Genomic DNA, 19,338 nt, shown 5'->3' on the forward strand with positions numbered 1-19,338 from the left:
AGTAATCCCTGTAAAAATATTAAAATAAGGGCTAGAGAGAGAGTACAAGAGTGAAGGCACTTGCCTTCCATGTGACCTACCCCAACTCAATCCCTGGCACCACATGGTCTCCCAAGCATAGGTAGGTGCAGTCCTCAAGTCTCCCCAGACATCATCTGGTTGATAGTGGAGGTGCCTGCGCACTGCAGGGCCCAAAGAACATTCTCAAGCCCTTCCACTGAACTCTCTGGTTAGCCAAAAACCACCGGGAGGGGTTCCCCAGGCCTCCTGAGTGCTGCTTCAGAGGTCCTCAAGAATAGTGCAATTAAATAAAAAACAGAGGATGATAGGATCTTGTTTTAAATTGTGTATTGTTTGGACTTCCCTTGAGGCTTTGATAGATGGTAAGGGGAAAACACACTCATTATAACAAAAGTCAAAATTCCAGTTGATAATTAGACTAGTCAACGAAACTTAAGCATTATCAAAGGAAAGTTGGGCCAAGGTCAACCTTTGCCAAAAACAAAATGAAAGTTTGCTCATTAACTGAGCTAAAAATCTTCCCAAAGTTTGCATTACTAACAACTGCAGGCTTAAAGTGCTAATTAGGAAGCAAATATAATAAATGTCTATGTCTTCCAGTTAATGTTAGGAGTGAAATGTCAAATTATGCACAGCATTTAACTGGATGTTGAGTTTCAGGCATATCCTGCTTACAGCTATAAGAGAGAATGTGGTAATGTTTCATATTAGTGACTCAGTATAGCCTCTACTTGAAATGGAAGTAAACATAAACTGCATGAAAAAGAACACTGTGTTATATAAAATGTCAAACACAGATAAAAGAAGAATAAGTTTTAGCTATATCAAACATAAAAACAAATAGGTATTTCCATGCACTTGGCACCCAGCTTTAACAATTACTAGTTTATAGTCAACATCATTTTAGTTATATTTTAGCTATAGATTGTTCACTATTCAATCTGCCCCAGATTATCTATGTTGAAGCAGTAGTTCAAATATCATATTATTTTATTTGTACATATTTCACCATGTCTTTCTGAAAAAAGCACCTCTAATTAAATGCATGCACAATAACATTGTCACATGTGAGAAAAACATGATTTTTAATATCAAATATTCAGTCAGCATTCACATTTTCCCAATTGTCCTGTATATTCAAAGTTATTTATTTGTTCGTACATTGGCATCGGTTATGGTTTTTTCATCTCTTATTAATCTTTGGTTCTCTCTTCATCTTTTTTTCCTTGGAGTTTGTTGTTGTTGTTGTTGCAGAAAAGATCATTCACTTATCCTGCAGTGTTTTCATCTTAACTGGTTTTGGATGGGGGTTGGGGTAGAGAATATGGCCCACTGGTGTTCAGAGTCTGAACACTTTATTATGGCCCCTAGGCCCAATTTTTAAACTTTGCTGTTCAGAGTCTACTCTGGCTCTGTGCTTAGGGATCTCTCCTGGAGATACTCAAGGAATCATATATGGTGCCAAGGATTGAATCAGGGTCTGCAATGTGCAGGGCAAGTGTGTTAAGCCCTGTACTATCTCTCCTGCTCCCATCTTAATTCACTTTTTCAAAAAAATTAACCAAATAAATTTGATTTCTCCTCTGATTTTAATGATTGAAAAACAGGCCGTTCTTTTTGCTATGCAAAAATGTATCAACTGGGAGGTATGAAAGTATTGACCCGAAAGCCCTCCTATGGCCAATGCCATAAAAACCATAATAGGGGCTGGAGCGGTAGCACAGCGGGTAGGGCGTTTGCCTTGTACGCGGCCGACTCGGGTGTGATTCCCAGCATCCCATATGGTCCCCCGAGCAGCACCAGGAGTGATCCCTGAGTGCAGATCTAAGAGTCAGCCCTGAGCATCGCTGAGTGTGACCAAAAAAAAAAAAAAAAGCATAATAATGCTCATCTTGGAGACCTTATTTCTGCTAAGCTATTTAATGCATTATCTCCTTTTAACCTACAAGAACTCTTGATATGATATGATTATTCTCATTTCACATAAGAGAGTGTACAGAAAGCCTCAATGTTATGCCCCAGGCCTTGCCACCAAATGAGCATTTGGCTGTTTGCTGAAATTTCTTTTTTTTTTAATTTTTTTAAAATTTGATTGATTCACCATGAGATATGGTTACAAGCTTCCATGTCTGAGTTACAATCACACAATGATCAGACATCCATCCTTCCACCAGTGCATATTCCCCACCACCAATATTCCCAGTATAACCCCACCTTTCCCACCCTCCCCCTGCCTCCATGGCAGACAATATTCCCCATATTCTCTCTCTACTTTGGGGCATTATGGTTTGCAATGCAGATACTGAGAGCTTATCCTGATGAAATTTCTTTCCCAGACTTCCTTGTCCTATATCACCTCCCTACAACTAGAATAAGATATAAGATGTTTCTGAACAGCATATTGACAGTTTATAAAAATAAATAGAATATAAACTACTTCATCGCATTATGAGGATTAAATAAAAATGATAAAATGCTGGGGCCGGAGCGATAGCACAGCGGGTAGGGCGTTTGCCTTGCACGCGGCCGACCCGGGTTCGATCCCCGGCATCCCATATGGTCCCCCAAGCACTGCCAGGAGTAATTCCTGAGTGCAGAGCCAGGAGTAACCCCTGAGCATCGCTGGGTGTGACCCAAAAAGCAAAAAAAAAAAAAAAAAAAAAACTCATAAAAATGATAAAATGCTGCGGGAGCACATGATACATATTAGCTTGCATATATAAACATCAGTGAGAGAAAAATAATTTTTTTCAAAAACACTATTGTGCTTTTATTTTCCTTGGGCAAAAAATCTTACCTTTCATTTACTTATGAATCTTCATAAACTAGAAAATTCAACCAGTATTCACATATTGACTAAAAAAAATAATCTATTATAATATCCATCTTTCAGCTAAAGAAACTAAATCCAGGAAGTTAGATGAATTATTTGACACCCTAGAGATGGGAAATCAGCTTCAGGGTTTGAATCTTAACTCCACACTCCTCTGTACTGCAGAAGCAATGATCCATCTAGAATTCTGGTGCCTGTATCCCACCACCAGCTGTCATTGGCTTTGAGCTGTGGTCGAAGGAAGCTGAGTAACAATGTTCATGCCCTACAGGAAATCATCTCCTTGACCACGGCTGGACAGGCCTGGGAGCAAAGAGTTTGATTCTCCTGCCTGCTCATCTCTGTCTTGTAATAAAATCAGAGTGTGCCTTGGGTGTGGGTGAACTGACTACAAACCCTTCACCCCTTTATGGTCAGAACTGATGTTAAAACAGGGCCATCAGGGGCTGGAGCAATAGCACAGCAGGTAGGGCATTTGCCTTGCACGGCGGCCGACCTGGGTTCGATTCCAGCATCCCATATGGTCCCCTGAGCACTGCCAGGGGTGATTCCTGAGTGCAGAGCCAGGAATAACCCCTGTGCATCGCCAGCTGTGACCCAAAAAGCAATAAAAAAAAAAAAACAGGGGCTGGAGTGATAGCACAGCGGGTAGGGTGTTTGCCTTGCACGCGGCCGACCCGGGTTCGAATCCCAGCATCCCATATGGTCCCCTGAGCACCGCCAGGGGTGATTCCTGAGTGCATGAGCCAGGAGTGACCCCTGTGCATCCTCGGGTGTGACCCAAAAAAGCAAAAAAAAAACAGGGCCATCAAAGCATCAGGCCAGTTTGTCCTTAGAGTCTTGACTCCTCAAGCCTCACCTTTGTGTGTGTTTCTTGCAGTCATGTTTCATCTCTATGATTCGGATGAGAATGGCCTCCTGGACCAAGCGGTAAGCTCTCAGTCTGAGACCTGAGAAAGGGTGGGGGAGAAAGAAGCAGTTGGAGGGAGGGTCTGAAACCTCTCAGTACCTTCTCTATAGGAATAAGCAGTCTCAGTATGGGTGGCAGAAATCTAAGTAGAACACCCCCTACCCCCCAACACACACACACACACACACACACACACACACACACACACACACACACTTCTACTTCCAAAGAGCCAGCCTGGAGGTTTGTCAACTCCAAGTTGCCTTTTCACTTCAAAAGAAGAGTTGAAAAATCTCAGAACAGAGAGAGGTACCTCCCCGAGTTTCATTTCCCAATAAGTTCAGAAATTACCTTTGTAAATTCCTGCTGGAGACAGGGGCAGAAGGGAAGGGGGAAGGAGGGAAGGCAGCAAGACCTGGCTTAGAGGCCAGGATGAAGTCAGGTGACTACTGATGTGCACTGACGCCCAGCCTTGGCTCCCTCTCGTGCTTAGGACACTGGCTCTGCACACATGATGCCACTCGCACTGGAGAACACCTGTGAGGAATAGGTCAGGTATCTTGGAGAGAGAGAGAGATGAAAAAAGGAAGAAGGCGGGGGTGGGGTGGGGACAGAGGCAGATAGAGACCAGCAGACTTGTCATCCCCCATCACTAACTGAAAAGCTCTGAAGTTGATTATATGAAGCTGAGTGTGAGTCAGACAGATCTGAAGGAGGAAGACCAATGATTCATCCCAGTCCCTCTAAACTCCACGGTGCCTCATGGGCTCCCGACTACCACTCTTGCCTTGCTGGGGGTGGGTCGTGTGAGTATCACAAACTGTCAGACACTTGACCAACAAATATTTACTGAGCCTCTACCATATGGCAGGTGCTCTTTCAAGCACGGGCATCTGTCAGCGAAGCCAGCTGACAAAGGTTCATGCCTTCATGAAGCTTTCATTCTGGAGCGCGCACACATGCTAGGAAGCAGAGTATGTGAAGGCTGGAGAGGTGAGATGTGTGTCAGAAGAGAAGCTAAGGAAGCAGTGGCGAAAACTGTCATTTTTGCCAGAGTAGCCAAGGATCCCCCCCGCACCCCCTGAAGGGGCTTCTAAATGGAAACTTGAAAGGGGTGTGGAATAGGTCAGGGGGCTCTGCGGGAGCACATCTTCCAGGCAGAGGGAAACTGTGGTGGAAAGAACCTGAGGGGTACCTGGAAGATTGGTCAGAGAACCAAGACACAGTGGCAGGAATAGGATGAGGACAGAATGAGTGAGAAGTACAGGGTGAAGGCAGAGAAGTAGTGGGCTGGGGGTAGGGGAGTTTGCGATGTTGCTTGAGTCTTCTAAGTTATGGAGAAGGTATCTGTTTGCTTCGAGAGAAACAGAGCCATCGGAGATGCTGAGTGGAGGAGCAACAGGACAGACTTGTGTCCCAGCAGGATCGCCTGAGCTGCCGGCTGGCAACCAGCCTTGGGGGGTGCACACAAGGCTCTGAGTTAGGAGGCCCCTGAAATCCTCCAGATGGGAAAAGAGGGTGCCTGGCTCTGGGCTAGTGCACTGCGAGCATTTCTGGATGTAGTTTTGAATGTGATATCAGTGGGCTTCAGCAAATCGCAAACGAAATCTCAGATGAAGCTCCCTCTTGCCCCCAGAAGGCCCGGCGGGTGACCTGCAGCCTCTGTGTAAACAGTCCCAGTGTCGGAGAATTCAGTCTTGACTTAAAAATAGATCCTACTCTTTGGGGTTCACCTCAGGAAGGGCTTCTTCCAGCCTAAAAGTACCCTTAGCCTCCCAGGGAAAGCTTTTCCTTAACAGTAAATTTGACTATTTTCCTCTCCCTTTCCATCTCCCAAGTCAGTTGTGAATGCCCAAATAGAAGAGTCTTTGACCTTAAGGAGGCCTCCCCTCACCCCTCCAGTCACCTCTGCCCTTGGTGTTTGACAGGACAGCTGACCCATGGGATATTGAATCACACAACAGACTCCTCTGAAGGCACTCCCACATATGTACTGCATGTCAAGTGTCAAGTGTGCCATATTAGGTGGTCTTCGAGTGATGCAGACCCAGCTGCAGACCAAACATCTCCAAGATCAAGTTTCCCAGTTCTCACTTGCTTTTTTTTTTTTTTTTTTTTTTGCAACTCGGGCTCTGGTTTGTTGATACTATTCTTAAAAGCAGGCACCGTGGGACTGAAGCGATAGCACAGCGGGTAGGGCGTTTGCTTTGCACACGGCCTACCTGGCTTCGATTCCCAGTATCCCATATGGTCCTCTGAGCACCACCAGGAGTAATTCCTGAGTGTATGATCCAGGAGTAACGCCTGTGCATCACCGGATGTGACCCAAAAGGGAAACAATAAAATATCTCTCACTGAGTCTTGGATTCAACAAGATTCGTAAACTGTTTCATCAGAATTTATGCCAAGCCCTGGCTCCACTTCATTGCCCATTTTCTTCCATTCATCTACTATCCCTTTCTGCAGTTTTCTACTTGAAAAATTGTCTAGAGACCTCCCCAGTGCTCAGGGACCCAGGGGTCACTCCCAACACTGCTCAAGCCAGGAATTCAGAACTGACAGTTCAACCCGGAGGCCTGGTGGAGACCACTGGTCCGGGCAGCATCATGCAATAACAGGGATTGAACTCAGGACTTCATACGCACAAAGCATAGATTCCATCCCTTTGGACTATATCCTCAGCCCCTCTTTAAAGGATTTGGAAGTGTTGGGTTTGAGGGTTTTGTTTGTTTGTTTGTTTTGGAGTATACCCAGTGTGTACTCAGGGACTCCTCCTGGCTCTGTGATGAGTTGCAGTCCTGGCAGGATGCAGGAGACCATAAGTGGTTCCAGGGACCGATCCTGGGTCAGCTGCATGCAAGGCCTTAACCCCTGTTCTATCTCTCTGACCCTAAGGGATTTTTTTTAACATAAATGAAACCCCAGTTTTAGCTGTTTGGTTTTAGCTCATGTATTTTGACCCTGCTTTCCTCCAAGTAGAAGTAGCACTTTTGCATCTTGCTTCAGTTCGCCAGTGTGCCCCGCATATCAAGTATACTATCTTCGATGGTGTCCAAGTGGTGCAGACCCCTCCCCAGTGCAGTGTGCTTTTGTGGAACTCAGACCACTGATTCATAAGCATCCAACATCTCTCTGTGAGGTTTTAGATGGAGCCTGGTCTTGGGACCAGATGAAAGGCTCACTCATCATCCTGCTCATTAATTTCCTATTCACAGAGTCCTGGGCTCACAGCTGGACATGGTACAAAGGAAACAGAGGAGATGCCAAAAGGAATCTTAATCACAGTGCCAGAGCTAGGACCAATACAATAGCCCCGCACCTGACTGAAACTGGTCCCTGGGGGTATAGCCACATTGTGAGTTGCTGAAACTATGAAAATAAAAAGTGGAAAGGGGAGGAAGAGGGAACCTCCTCGTAAGTATTTATAGGTTCTTCATGAGTTTCATCCACAGAAAAGAGGAAATGGCAGTGCTTTCTCTGCTGCCTAAATCAGAGCACGGCAAGGGGGAGAAATGAAAGGTCTGTTCATTAGAGTTTATGCCAAGCCCTGGCTCCACCCAGATGCCCATTTCCTTCATTCATCCATTATCCCTTTATGCAGTTTTTCTACTTTAAAATATTGTATAGGGACCTCCCCAGCAGTGCTCAGGGCTCCTGGGGTCACTCCCAATAGTGCTCAAGCCCAGGAGAAGGTCTATGCTCCGTGAATCTTTTTATTCCTCTGGAATATCTATGTTCTGTGCATCTTGGGCGCATCTCTCCTCCTCTGGGCTACATGGGCAAGGCAGAAGGAGCCGAAACGAATGGTGGAGTCATGAGACAGGGTGTGGCACAGCTGCGTCTCACACCCTGCCCTACCAGGCTTCCTCCTGGGTTTGCTGGTGAACCTTGCTCTCGGATGCACGTCTCAGCTGCTTTCTCCCCTGAATGCTTTCTAGGAGTTGGACCGTATCGCTAACCAAATGCTACACATCGCCCAGTATCTGGAGTGGGACCCCACGGAGCTCAGGCCGGTAAGTTTCCAGAAGCATGGAGGGATTTCCAGTGAATGTCCAAGGTAAGAGGGAGCTCCACAGGACTAGAATGCAGATATTTCCAGGATGGGCTCCCCCAGACTCAACTTGTGTGGATGTCACTCAATTTACTCCACCTGGCCTTTTTACCAGAGCTAAATTTTTTTATAATAGAATTTCGTGGGTCAAGGAATTCATAACTAGAAAGAATTGAAATTTTCTTTCAGGCACCAGAGAATATGAATAACAATGGAAATAATTATACTTTAGGGCTTCTAATGTCTTTTTTAAAAAAATAGGCATTTTAGAATCGGGAAAAAAACCCAGTGCCTGAAAACAGATGACTGGTTAAAGAAATTTTGGTACATCTACACAATGGAATACTATGCAGCTGTTAGAAAAGATGAAGTCATGAAACTTGCATATAGGTGGATCAACATGGAATGTATCATGTGGCTTCTCCACAGCTTAAAAGCCGGCCCTGAATGCTGGGGGGAAAGACAGCTCAGATAGAGAAGGGACCACCAAGTAAAGGGTACTAGGAGTGCCTGTTGGGGATTGGAGATGCGGGCTGAAAGTAGACTATAGACTGAACATGATGGCCACTTAATACCTTTACTGCAAACCACAACACCCAAAAAGATAGAGAGAGCAAAAGAGAATGCCTTGCTAAAGAGGTGGGGTGGGGTAGGGGGAGGACAGGGTGGGAGTGGTGGGAGGGATGCTGGGACCATTAGTGGTAGAAAATGGGCACTGGTGGAGGGATGGGCACTCAACCATTGTATGACTGAAACGCAAACACAAAAGTTTATAAGCCTGTAACTGTACCTCATGGTGATTCACTAATAATTTTTTTAAATAGGCATTTTTATCCAGTTCCTCTAGTCCTCAACACACTTCTGCTAATGTAGCAATAGTATTTCTGTTTCACAGATGAACAAAGCAGAACCCTGGAGTCATGGGAGGAGGTGTCGGGGAGGACGATTTGCTCATGGTCACACAACCAGATTGAGGCAGGGTTGGAAGGAAATCCTGAGAACCGCACAACACTATTCCAAGTTCCTCCTTTGCAGCTCTGCTCCCACTGAACTAACTGGTGTCAAAGGGTTAAACTCAAACCCCACTGTGCAGAACTAACAAGAAGGAGGAGTGTGGGGAGGTAGAGACATGGATGATTAAAGTGGACAATTGTTGCTTTCTGGATTCCACAGATACTGAAGGAGATGTTGCAAGGGATGGACTATGACAAGGATGGCTTCGTGTCTCTGGAGGAATGGGTCCATGGAGGAATGACCACCATCCCCTTGCTGGTTCTCCTGGGCATGGATGACTCTGTAAGTCAGCAGGCTGAAGTTTAGAGCAATCTTGATTTTTGAAGCACCAGACTCCTTGTGGAATTTAATAGTTGATGTGTACATTAACTTGGCTTCTGTCTGAAGACTTCCTAATGGACACACCATCTATTCAAGACCAAGTCCAAAGCCCTCAATTTTTCTCTATTCATTTATAGGTTCCTATTTATTCATTCATTACACACTTCATAAAATATCACATATAAAGTTCTGAGAGCTATGAAGGGGCATAATCACCCACTAGAAGCTTAAAAGCAACCAAACAAAGGGCAATCATAGCAGGAAATGTAGAGGAAGAATCTTACCTTTGCCACAAGGAAAGTTTTCCCAAAAGCTAAGATGGGGGTGAGTGAGGAAGCAAAAAGGGAAAGGAAAAATTGTGATCTGGTGTGAGTTGGGGACATTTTAGGTTACTATTTTATCCAGAAATCAATAACAACTGGGTATTGCTCCCAATTTCTGTGATACAAGCTAAGATTCTGAACCTGAGCAGTAAAAGGAGGAGCCAGAATGCATTTGGATCTGATTTCTAAGGTCCTGCACTCACACCTCATCACTTAGGAGTGAGACCAATGGGAAGAAACTCAATGGTCTGTCTTCTCCAGCCCTGAAGATCATGGAGAAAGACAAGAGGATATTGAGTCTTGTTCCCAAGCATGGGTCTTATTTATTTGGTGGGGGAAAAATAGTAGAAGAGAGAGTTTATGGCCAAGGGATCAAGAACCAAATGAGATCAAGTGTGGGATGTACTAAGGAATCTCATATTGTACCAGAGTAGGGAGTACATAGGCTATCACTGCCCACAGTGTCACCATCTGTCATATCTGTAATTCTGGACAATAGCTAAACCTTCATTTCAACACCCAAGAACTAAGAATCCTATACTCAACTCATGGTGTGTCCAGATCTTTCCAAGGGCTAGGAAGAAATGAAGCAACCAGAATCTACTCAACTCCCTTCTTAGTTCTTAGAAAAGTCAGAGCTGGGGGCTGGAGTGATAGCACAGCGGGTAGGGCATTTGCCTTGCACGCGGCCGACCCGGGTTCGATTCCCAGCATCCCATATGGTCCCCTGAGCACCGCCAGGGGTAATTCCTGAGTGCAGAGCCAGGAGTGACCCCTGTGCATCGCCGGGTGTGACCCAAAAAGAAAAAAAAAAAGTCAGAGCTGGAGAAGAGTTTTCTTACCCTCGTTTTATAGATGGAGGGCCACAGAGGAAAAAGACTTGTCCATGGGCACCTGCTTAGTGTTTATCAAGTGGTTAGCAAGGACCACCTTCCACTTGCAGTAACAGCAGGTACCTGCCTCATTCAATGGTTCCTTCTGGGATCTCTCTATATTAGAGACTACACGAGACTCCACATGATTTAGGAGTTGGGGACATTCAGAGAAGTAAGATTTACTTTCTGCTCTCAATATTCACTCAGGATTTTACCCAAATAAAAGTGGAATAATGAGCTGGGGGCTGTCTACTGTGCTTAGTTTTCATCTTACACATGGGAACAGGGATGTTTAAGTCACAAGGAAACAAAAAAAATTGCAGGAGTCGTGCTCAGGATTTACTCCTGGCAGAGGACTATATGGGGAGCTGGCAAATGCCTTACTCTCTGTGCTATTGCTCTGGTCCAAAACAATTTATGTTTTCTGTTTAGATGTGCTGTATTTAAAATGACCCTAATACTGCACAGTAGGATTCACTGTTTATGTTTTATGGAGAAGGTGAAGCCGAATATCGCTTCACCCTTCTTCTGTGTCAAATCGGCCTTAGAAGAAACCATAACTTACATCAGGAAAATAGCCAACAAAAAAGCAAATGTGAAATTGGCTCTTAAACGTTTTATGATTTTCTTTTTTAATTGCACAAAATTAAATATTTTATGTTTAATAAACCACATTTCACACCCGCGTGTAAACACACACACACACACACACATACTACACTCACGCACGCACGCACGCATGCATACACACGACCGCTGAGAGGTCTGGGAACTCAGAACAGGATCTGTAGGAAGCCTCTGCCCTTGAATACAATGACAGCATTAAACTAGGCATGCGCAGAATGACTCCTCCCCATCCCACCACTTCCGACTTGCTGCCCCGCTAGAGCCACAGGATGGTGCTATAACTCAAGCAGAAATGTCACTGCAGCCTCTGAAAGGATCTATTGCCATATTACCCTGTAGCTATGAAAACAGAAAGGAAAGTTCGTTCGCCAACTGACTCAGTTAATTAAGGTATTTCTCAGGTCAGTGATAGTCTCTGGTCTCCGAGAAAAAGAAGCTGGATGCTGAAAGTGCTGGGATTTCTCTTTTTTCTCTCAAAGGCCCTGTTGACGACTGGCTGGGTCCTTGACCATCTCACATTGTGGCTTTGGGCTATGTAGGCAACTCCTCCAAGTCTGCTCTCTAGAACAGCCTAAATCTACCTCCTACCCACAAGACAGCACTTGGCTTCCTATGTCTCTAGTGTCTGCCTAACACTTTTTTCACTACCACGTGTCATGCAGTAGATCACGAACTTCACTCACATTCTTTCACTTCTTACAGAAACACAAAGAAATGAACGAACCAATTCTTTACTGAACCGTTTGTTGGATTTCTGGATCGATTAACTAACGTGGGAACCATCAGGGGGACTAAACGGCTGTGATTCTATAGAAGTCTTGGTGAAAACAGGATTTTGAAGTGATGGGTGAGAAGGAAAGACCTCAGGGGTCGGGAGAGCAGCAAATGGGAGATCCTTGAATGGAGAGGAAGAGGGGCAGGCATGGGGCACACGAGCAGATCTGACCCTGACCCGCACAAACCCGGAAATAGGACCTGGCTTGGGGTTTGAGTCCAGCGTGTAGGATTCCCAGACCCTGACTCGATCTTACTCTACCTGTGGTAGTTTCACTGACCTCACGACCAGCCTCGGAGGGCGAATTTTTTGTGTGTGGAGTCTTTGAAAAAGTTTCAGGGATAGTGTCTGTGGGGGATGTTCCTAAAGCCACAAGCTTCAGTGAGGCTAAAAGTCCTGAAGTGTCCAGACCAGGTGTGTGACTGCAGGAAGTGTGGCTTATCTCTGAGGTAGGGAAGAATTTACTTCAGAGGCAAGGATAATAATTCTGGGCAGGAAAAGACTTAATCCTCTCTCAACTTCTTAACTATTTCACCTGTTGCACTAAAAGTCAATGGGGGGAGGGGCTGGAGCAATAGCACAGTGAGTAGGGCGTTTGCCTTGCACATGGCCGACCCGGGTTTCATTCCCACCATCCCATATGGCCCCCTGAACCCCGCCAGGGGTGATTCCTGAGTGCATGAGCCAGGAGTAACCCCTGTGCATCGCCGAGTGTGACCCAAAAAGAAAAAAAGAAAAGTCAATAAGAGACATGTGTTCTTTTCACTGAACTTTTTTTCTGGATTACAAAACTAGTACAAGCTCACTCTAGAGTCTGGAAAATTCAAAAGAAAGTATAAATTAGAGAATTAAAAAAAATCACAGTGATATTAAGTGCAACTAACCCTTATTGATAGCTTAGAGACTTTTCTTCCCATAAAAGATCTTATGTAAAATTAAAGTCATAATGTGTGATCAAATTTGCATTCTGCTTTCTCATTAAACATGGTATCACAGTTCTGATAAATAGGACAGGTATATAAGGGACTTTGCTGACCCTATTTCAATCCCCGACACCACAAATACTTCCTTAAGCACTGTCAGGAGTGATCTCTGAGCACAGACCCAGAACTAAACCATGAGCACTGCTGGTATATCCCCCCAAACAAACAAAAAGATGGTATCATAAATATTTCCCATGGCATCAATATTATAAAAGTATTGCAAAATAGATTTTTTTGCTGGCCACTTAAAATGAAATTCTACAAATGTCCAATACTACCCTTTGATGATTTTAAGACCATTCAGATATTTCTAGCTTCTTTTTGTTTGGGCGTCTCACCCGATGGTGCTCAGGACTTACTTCTTACTTTGTCCTCAGGGACCAATCCTGGCAGTCTTGGGAGACCATATGGGTACCAGTACTCGAACCTAGGCCTGTCTTGCAAGGCAAGCACCCTACCAGGCCCTTTAGCTTTTCAGTTTGTTTTTTTGTTTTGGTTTGATTTGTTTGTTTGGTTTTTGTTTGTTTGGTTGGTTGGTTTTTGGGTCACATCCAGTGATGCTCAGGGGCTACTCCTGGCTCTGTACTCAGAAATTACTCCTGGCAGTACTTGAGGGACCATATGGGATGCCAGGGATCAAACCCAGGTTGGCCACATGCAAGGCAAACATCCTCCCTGCTATATTACCTCTCCTGCTGCTTTTCATTGTTTTAAATATTGTAGGTTAAACAGCTGAAAAAGAAGGAAAATGTATGTTTTTCAAAAATTATTTCTTTGAGGTAGAATCCAAGAAGTATATTTTAAAAGTCAAATGTAAACCTTTGAAATGTTGTTAAATAGATGGATAGAAAATTGAAATAGATATATATGTGGATAGATGGACAGATGGAAGACAGATACATAAGTAGGTAGGTAGACAGAAAAGTAGGTCATCCCTCTCAGTGTCTGTGTTGCAAGCTATAATGCCCAAAAGTAGAGAGAGAGTATGGGGAATATTGTCTGCCTTAGAGTCAGGGGAAGGGTGGGAAAGGGGGGTATACCCGGGATATTGGTGGTGGGGAATGTGCACTGATGGAGGGATGGGTGTTTGATCATTGTGAGATTGTAACCCAAACATGAAAGCTTGTAACTATCTCATGGTGATTCAATAAAATATTTTAAATTTTTTTAAAAAAAGAAAAGAAAAGTAGGTCATCAAATTTGCATTCTGCTTTCTCATTAAAGCAGAATTTAGTAGAACAGTTCTGATAAATAGGATAGGTGTGTGGATATATAGACACAGATAAAAGTAACAGATATATAGATGAATGGACAGACAGATGAAAGATACGCAAATAGATAGGAATGTATTCTGCTTTACACTTCACTCATAAAAGAAGGTATATTTTATCTCACCTATATCTGCTCCAACTCTTATAGTTCAGTTTTAAATATTTGCTAGCTTTAAAAAATATGTCTACATGAAGAACTTTGTTTTGATCTGTGTCTCTTTTTCAAGAGTTCTAGAAGAAAAGAGAAACGAATGAATATCTTGTCTTCCAAAGATGCTCAGAAGTCTTTTTAGCATTGTCGTCCGGTTGTTCATCGATTTGCTCGAGCAGGCACCAGTAACGTCTCCATTGCGAGACTTGTTGTTACTGTTTTTGGCATATCGAATACAGCACAGATAGCTTGCCAAGCTCTGCCGTGTGGGCGGGATACTCTCGGTAGCTTGCCGGGAGCTCCAAGAGGGTCAGAGAAATCGAATCTGGGTCAGCTGCGTGCAAGGCAAACGCCCTACCCGCTGTGCTATCACTCCAGCACAGAAGTCTTTTTAGAGAAAAGAAAAATCTATGGGAGGGGAGTCATGGACGTTTTTAGGGGCCCCCATTCAGTCTCTCACTGCTCTGTTTTCTCTACAGGGCTCCAAGGGTGACGGGAGGCATGCCTGGGTCATGAAGCACTTCAAGAAACCAACCTACTGCAACTTCTGCCACATCATGCTGATGGGTGTCCGGAAGCAAGGCCTGTGCTGCATCTGTGAGTACTCATCCCTCACAGCCTTGTCCACGAGCATGTGACTGAACCATGGAAAGTACACGTGTCCTTTCTGCTTCCCAGCGTGAGGGCCCACCCAGATTATGCCATCAGCAGGGAATAAAGCGAAACTCTCCGTGATGTTTTTGTTCCCTACCCCAGTCAAGTGGACTAGAATTGTGCTATTGTTGGAATCCTGTCATGGGCCGATAACTCTCTCGGGGTGGGGCCTGGGGCAGGGGAGGGGGGAATGAATTAGGTTTTTACCTAATTTGAAAGCAGCGCCTATTAATTTGGGGGGTTTTGTCTGCCAATATCCTGGGTGGTAAGAACCTGAGTCTTAAAAATTATTAAGCCATATCAAACTATATTGGCCATTGAAAGGAAAACATTCCATTGGTTTTGCTTTATAACCCATTTATTAAAGTCAAAAGGACAAGCACACACTTGAAAAAGGATGGCGGGCTGGAGCAATAGCACAGCGGGTAGGGCCTTTGCCTTCCACAGAGCGACCCAGGTTCGATGCCCAGCATCCCAGATGGTCCCCCGAACACCAGCAGGAGTTATTCCTGAGTGCATGAGCCAGAAGTAACCCCTGTGCATTGCCAGGTGTGACCCAAAAAAGAAAAAGGATGGAGTAAGACTAGAAAGGAGAGCAGGAAAAAGAGATGGAGGAAAAGGATGGAAGAATGAAGGGAATGCCCCAGGAAAGAGGGAAAATTCTGGAAGCGAAGAGAAAGAGGGTTGCTGCAATGAGAAGACCATAGGAACTAGAGTAAATGAGAAGAGTTCTGGCAACTCTTCTTTGACACTCCGGTTTACAAAGTCTTGATGCTTTTGTAACAGGCTTTCTATAATCCAGCACCAATCCTACCACTAGCGTGACCTTCCCTCCACCGTTGTCCCCATTTTCCCAACCCACCCCCCCAAAGCCTGTGCCCTTAGCAGCCACAAAATAATTTATGTGATATTGCTTTTTACAGCTAAATCTGCCGGCTAGTCTTAAAACATCTGTTCAGCTAACACTCGCCAGAGACTATGGGGTGTGGGGAGGGTACTGCCAGAAGGGCCCTCGGGTGTGGTCCAGGTCCCCAGGGAGGAAGTCACCTCAGCCATAAAGACCGTCTTAACAAAACTGGGCAAATGTCCACCAGCAAACAGACTGAGGCATGGGCCCAGAGCCTTTGCAGAACCCATGGGCTCAGCAGCTCTCGGCCGTGCTGACAGCCTCTGTCTGCTTCCTGAAGGGGTCGAGGCCTGTGGTGTTTGCACAGCAGTTAAGTAGTCGCGGCCCTAACCATAACAATAATCATTTGTGGAATAACTGTTCCAAACAAGACACATGCTACTTTATACAGATGACCTCACTTCGTGTTGCAAAAGCCCTGCACCGAGAAAGATAGAGGATTTTACTTTCATTTTCTGGAAGACTCTGAATCTTTGAGAGGTGCAACAGCTTTCCCGAGAATAGGTTTATGAAAGTGACAGAGCCCGAGCTTGGGCCCAGGTCTGTGTTTTCCCAGGCCCCCGACCTTTCTGTCCTCCCTAACACCCCTGCACACATCCAGCATTGGCCTAAGAGGATGATGACGCCTTTCATCCCCTGCAGGAAAAAGCACCTCGCTGGCAATGTTTTCCCACCATGTCAGCTGTCTACCCTGAAAAGTAGTGGGGCAGAACAGAGAGTGTAGAGGCAGGTCTGACCCTCTTCTCCAGCTAGTTCTCTTCTCAATTTGAGACATTACATCTTCCTCTAGGAAAGGCCAGCTCCCTGTGGCCCCCAGTGAGACAGCTGGGCCTTATGTCAAGCGCAGTGGTTGGGCCTTTCCTAGGTGTTCACTCACAAGCATTCTCTGTGTTTTCTTGTTTCAGACTGTAAATACACTGTCCATGAGCGCTGTGTATCCAAAAACATTCCTGGATGTGTCAAAACGTACTCAAAATCCAAAAAAGGCAATGAGGTTGGTGACATCTTTTGCTTTGTGCTACTGCATGGTGCATCTGGGACCACATGTCCGTCATTGCAGATGCTGGGCAAGAAGGGGCTGTGGGAGCTTTACCTTCTTGCTCGGCACTGCCTCGGCAACCCCCCTTAAGCATCTTGTTCATCCATCAGTCCATTTAGCATCTCTCGGGTGCCACCACATGCACTGTGCTAGGGGCATACAGGTTAGGTGCTCAGCCTGCTAGAGGACTATGATGGGGGAGGGACAGGGAAGGTGCAGGGAGGGAAAGAAGGAAAGAGGTGGGGGAGGGAGGGGAGGTGAAATGTGTGATAATAGTTGTACTGTGTTGAGACCTAGAGTTGGCCAGCAAGGTAACCAGAAAGAGTGTCACAAGGAAGTGGCATTTCAGTTGTGTCTTAAACCAAAACCAAGAGGAATTCTCAAGACATTAAGAGGACAAGGAGCCCCGGATGGAAGTTGACCCAAGTGCATGGCCATGCTGAAGTGGCTTCCTTTGGAACCCATACTTGGTTTGGTAGGACTAGGACTGAGAATACTTGACCCAGCCTGAGGGTGGTCTTGTGGTGTCAGGTGAGCCACTGGCCAAGCATGCCACTAAGCATTACTGAAGACCATGAACACACAAAAATCCAACTGGGCTTGACAGTTCGGTTCATCGCTAACCATGGTGCAGGAGAGAAAGCAGAGGAGGACCATGTCGGTGCTGAATTTCCACTTACTGACCCGGTTGTTGGGTGTTTTGATAGTCCATAGTGAAGATAAAGGGAGAATTAGAGAAAGAAATTGGAGGTATTATCACCAGGACTTGGTGATGCAGATGGAAGAGATGAGAGAGGGGAAGAAGTCAGGAATGGTTTCCTGGGTTCTCACTTGGCCACTAAGTAGTGCCACTCTGGAAATAAGACTCTCCTTAAGATGAGTAGGGTTTGGGGCCAGAGAGAGAGTGTAGTGGTAAGACACTTCCCTTATTCAATCCTAAGCACCTTATATGGTCCTCCAAGCCCACCAGGAGTGATCTCTGGGAAAGAGTCGGGAATCAGCGCTGAGCACAGCCAGGTGTGACCTCCCAAACCAATACAAAGCAGACAAGCAAGGCTGAGCAGGGTTAAAGCGTGATCGTGCCTGGCAGAGGGAGCAGTCAGTGCATTGAGGAGTCTGAGTCGAGAGAGGTTAGCAAGTGGAAGTGACAGACAGAGGTCCCCAAAGGATTCCAGAAGGATACCTCCAAGTACATACTTGCATGCATGCCCCATGAGACACCGCATGACTGCTCATCTGTTCCTTCCACTCACGCCATACGCACCTTTCGTGCCTGTCTCTTTCACCAGGGCTCACTCGGCCCTTTCATCCTCAGCCAGGCCCCCTGTCTCCACTCCGGCCACCACCACACACAGAAAAGACACAGGCCCCTGGCAAACTAGCACATTCACAGTATTCTGAGCTTCCAGAGGGCAACACAAGACCTTCACCATCTCTCCTCAGCCCAGAAGTGGAGAGAGATGGCAAGGCGGTGGCAGGAGGCTTGACTCTGAATCCTTGCAGGGACTCTTAGCAACCTTGGCACCCCGGCTAGTCACTTAATCTCTCCGAAACCTCACTTGTTTGCTTTTGCCAAAGTGGTATAAGGACCAGGCAGTGCGTTTTAAACTTTCCCAATCATCACTCCTTTTTTTGCCCAAGAAATCTTAACATGACCCCAGGGTATTAGAGATTAAAGTCCAAAATGGTAATGAATCACAAAATACTTATTTTTAAAACCATGTTTTTAAAATTATACAGGGACCAGAGAGATAGCACAATGAGCAAGGTGCTTGCCTTACATGTGGTTGACCCAGGTTTGAACCCCAGCACCCATATGGTCCTCTGAGTCTACCAAGAGTGATCCCTGATCACACAACCAGGAGTAAGCCCTGAGCATCGCCGGATGTGTTTCCAAAGCTAACAGTAAAAGTGAAAGGTTATGCAATTCTATCAAAGGTGAAATCCACAGTTTTTATACTCTCAGGGGTGTATGGCAAAAGATGAGAGGTTATGAAATAAACATGGCACATCCTTTAGAACAGTGCTCTTTAAACACCATCCCCTCAGGGTGCTGAATTGGGGGGGTGTGACCGTAGCCTCCGAGGCAGTTCAGGGGAGCTACTTTTTGCTCCCTTTAAGAAAGTAGACTTAAAGAAGATACAGTAGTTTGTGGGGTTTTTTTGTGCTTTTTTTTTTCCTTAAAGGTAGGGGGTGGGGAGCACTACCTTAGTTCTACTCAGTTTGGGAACCTCTGCTCTAGAACAACAATTTTACCAACAATTCTTTGCAGCTTGATTCACTCATAATTGAAACTTGATGTCCTCCAAACACAAATGACTTTGCGCACACGAGCATATTGCTCTGCAAGTTCTACAAGACAGGTGCAGTTGCCAGACAGCGTCACCCAGGTCGCCCAGAGACTTGTAGTCAGGGCAACTCTGCATGCCGGCAGTTGGGCAGGAAGGGACCACCTCGGGGCCATTCAGCAAAGCATCCAATAAGGGCATGGCTAGACAGGAAGCTGCGCCCTCCACTCCCCGTACCCTTTTGCTCAGGTCCAGAATCTGGAAACGTGGTTCTGCGGCCTTCCCTGGTATCCTT

General features: G+C 45.5%; 1 protein-coding gene across 5 annotated transcripts in view; it reads left to right on the forward strand.

Annotated features, from left to right (window-relative positions):
• Positions 1-19,338, forward strand: part of DGKG (diacylglycerol kinase gamma) — a 242,530-nt gene that overhangs the window by 75,293 nt on the left and 147,899 nt on the right. For all 5 annotated transcript variants that reach the window (XR_008628503.1, XR_008628504.1, XM_055126218.1 and 2 more), the window contains 5 exons: positions 3,735-3,784; positions 7,703-7,777; positions 8,989-9,111; positions 14,635-14,752; positions 16,622-16,710. Coding sequence is in view for 3 of the 5 variants with exons in the window: in XM_055126218.1 (XP_054982193.1) it covers positions 3,735-3,784; positions 7,703-7,777; positions 8,989-9,111; positions 14,635-14,752; positions 16,622-16,710 (455 nt within the window). In the remaining 2 variants the exon portion in view is untranslated. The remainder of the gene's footprint in view (positions 1-3,734; positions 3,785-7,702; positions 7,778-8,988; positions 9,112-14,634; positions 14,753-16,621; positions 16,711-19,338) is intronic.

This window comes from Sorex araneus, chromosome 2, assembly GCF_027595985.1.
Source record: "Sorex araneus isolate mSorAra2 chromosome 2, mSorAra2.pri, whole genome shotgun sequence".
NCBI classification, from domain to species: Eukaryota; Metazoa; Chordata; class Mammalia; order Eulipotyphla; family Soricidae; genus Sorex; species Sorex araneus.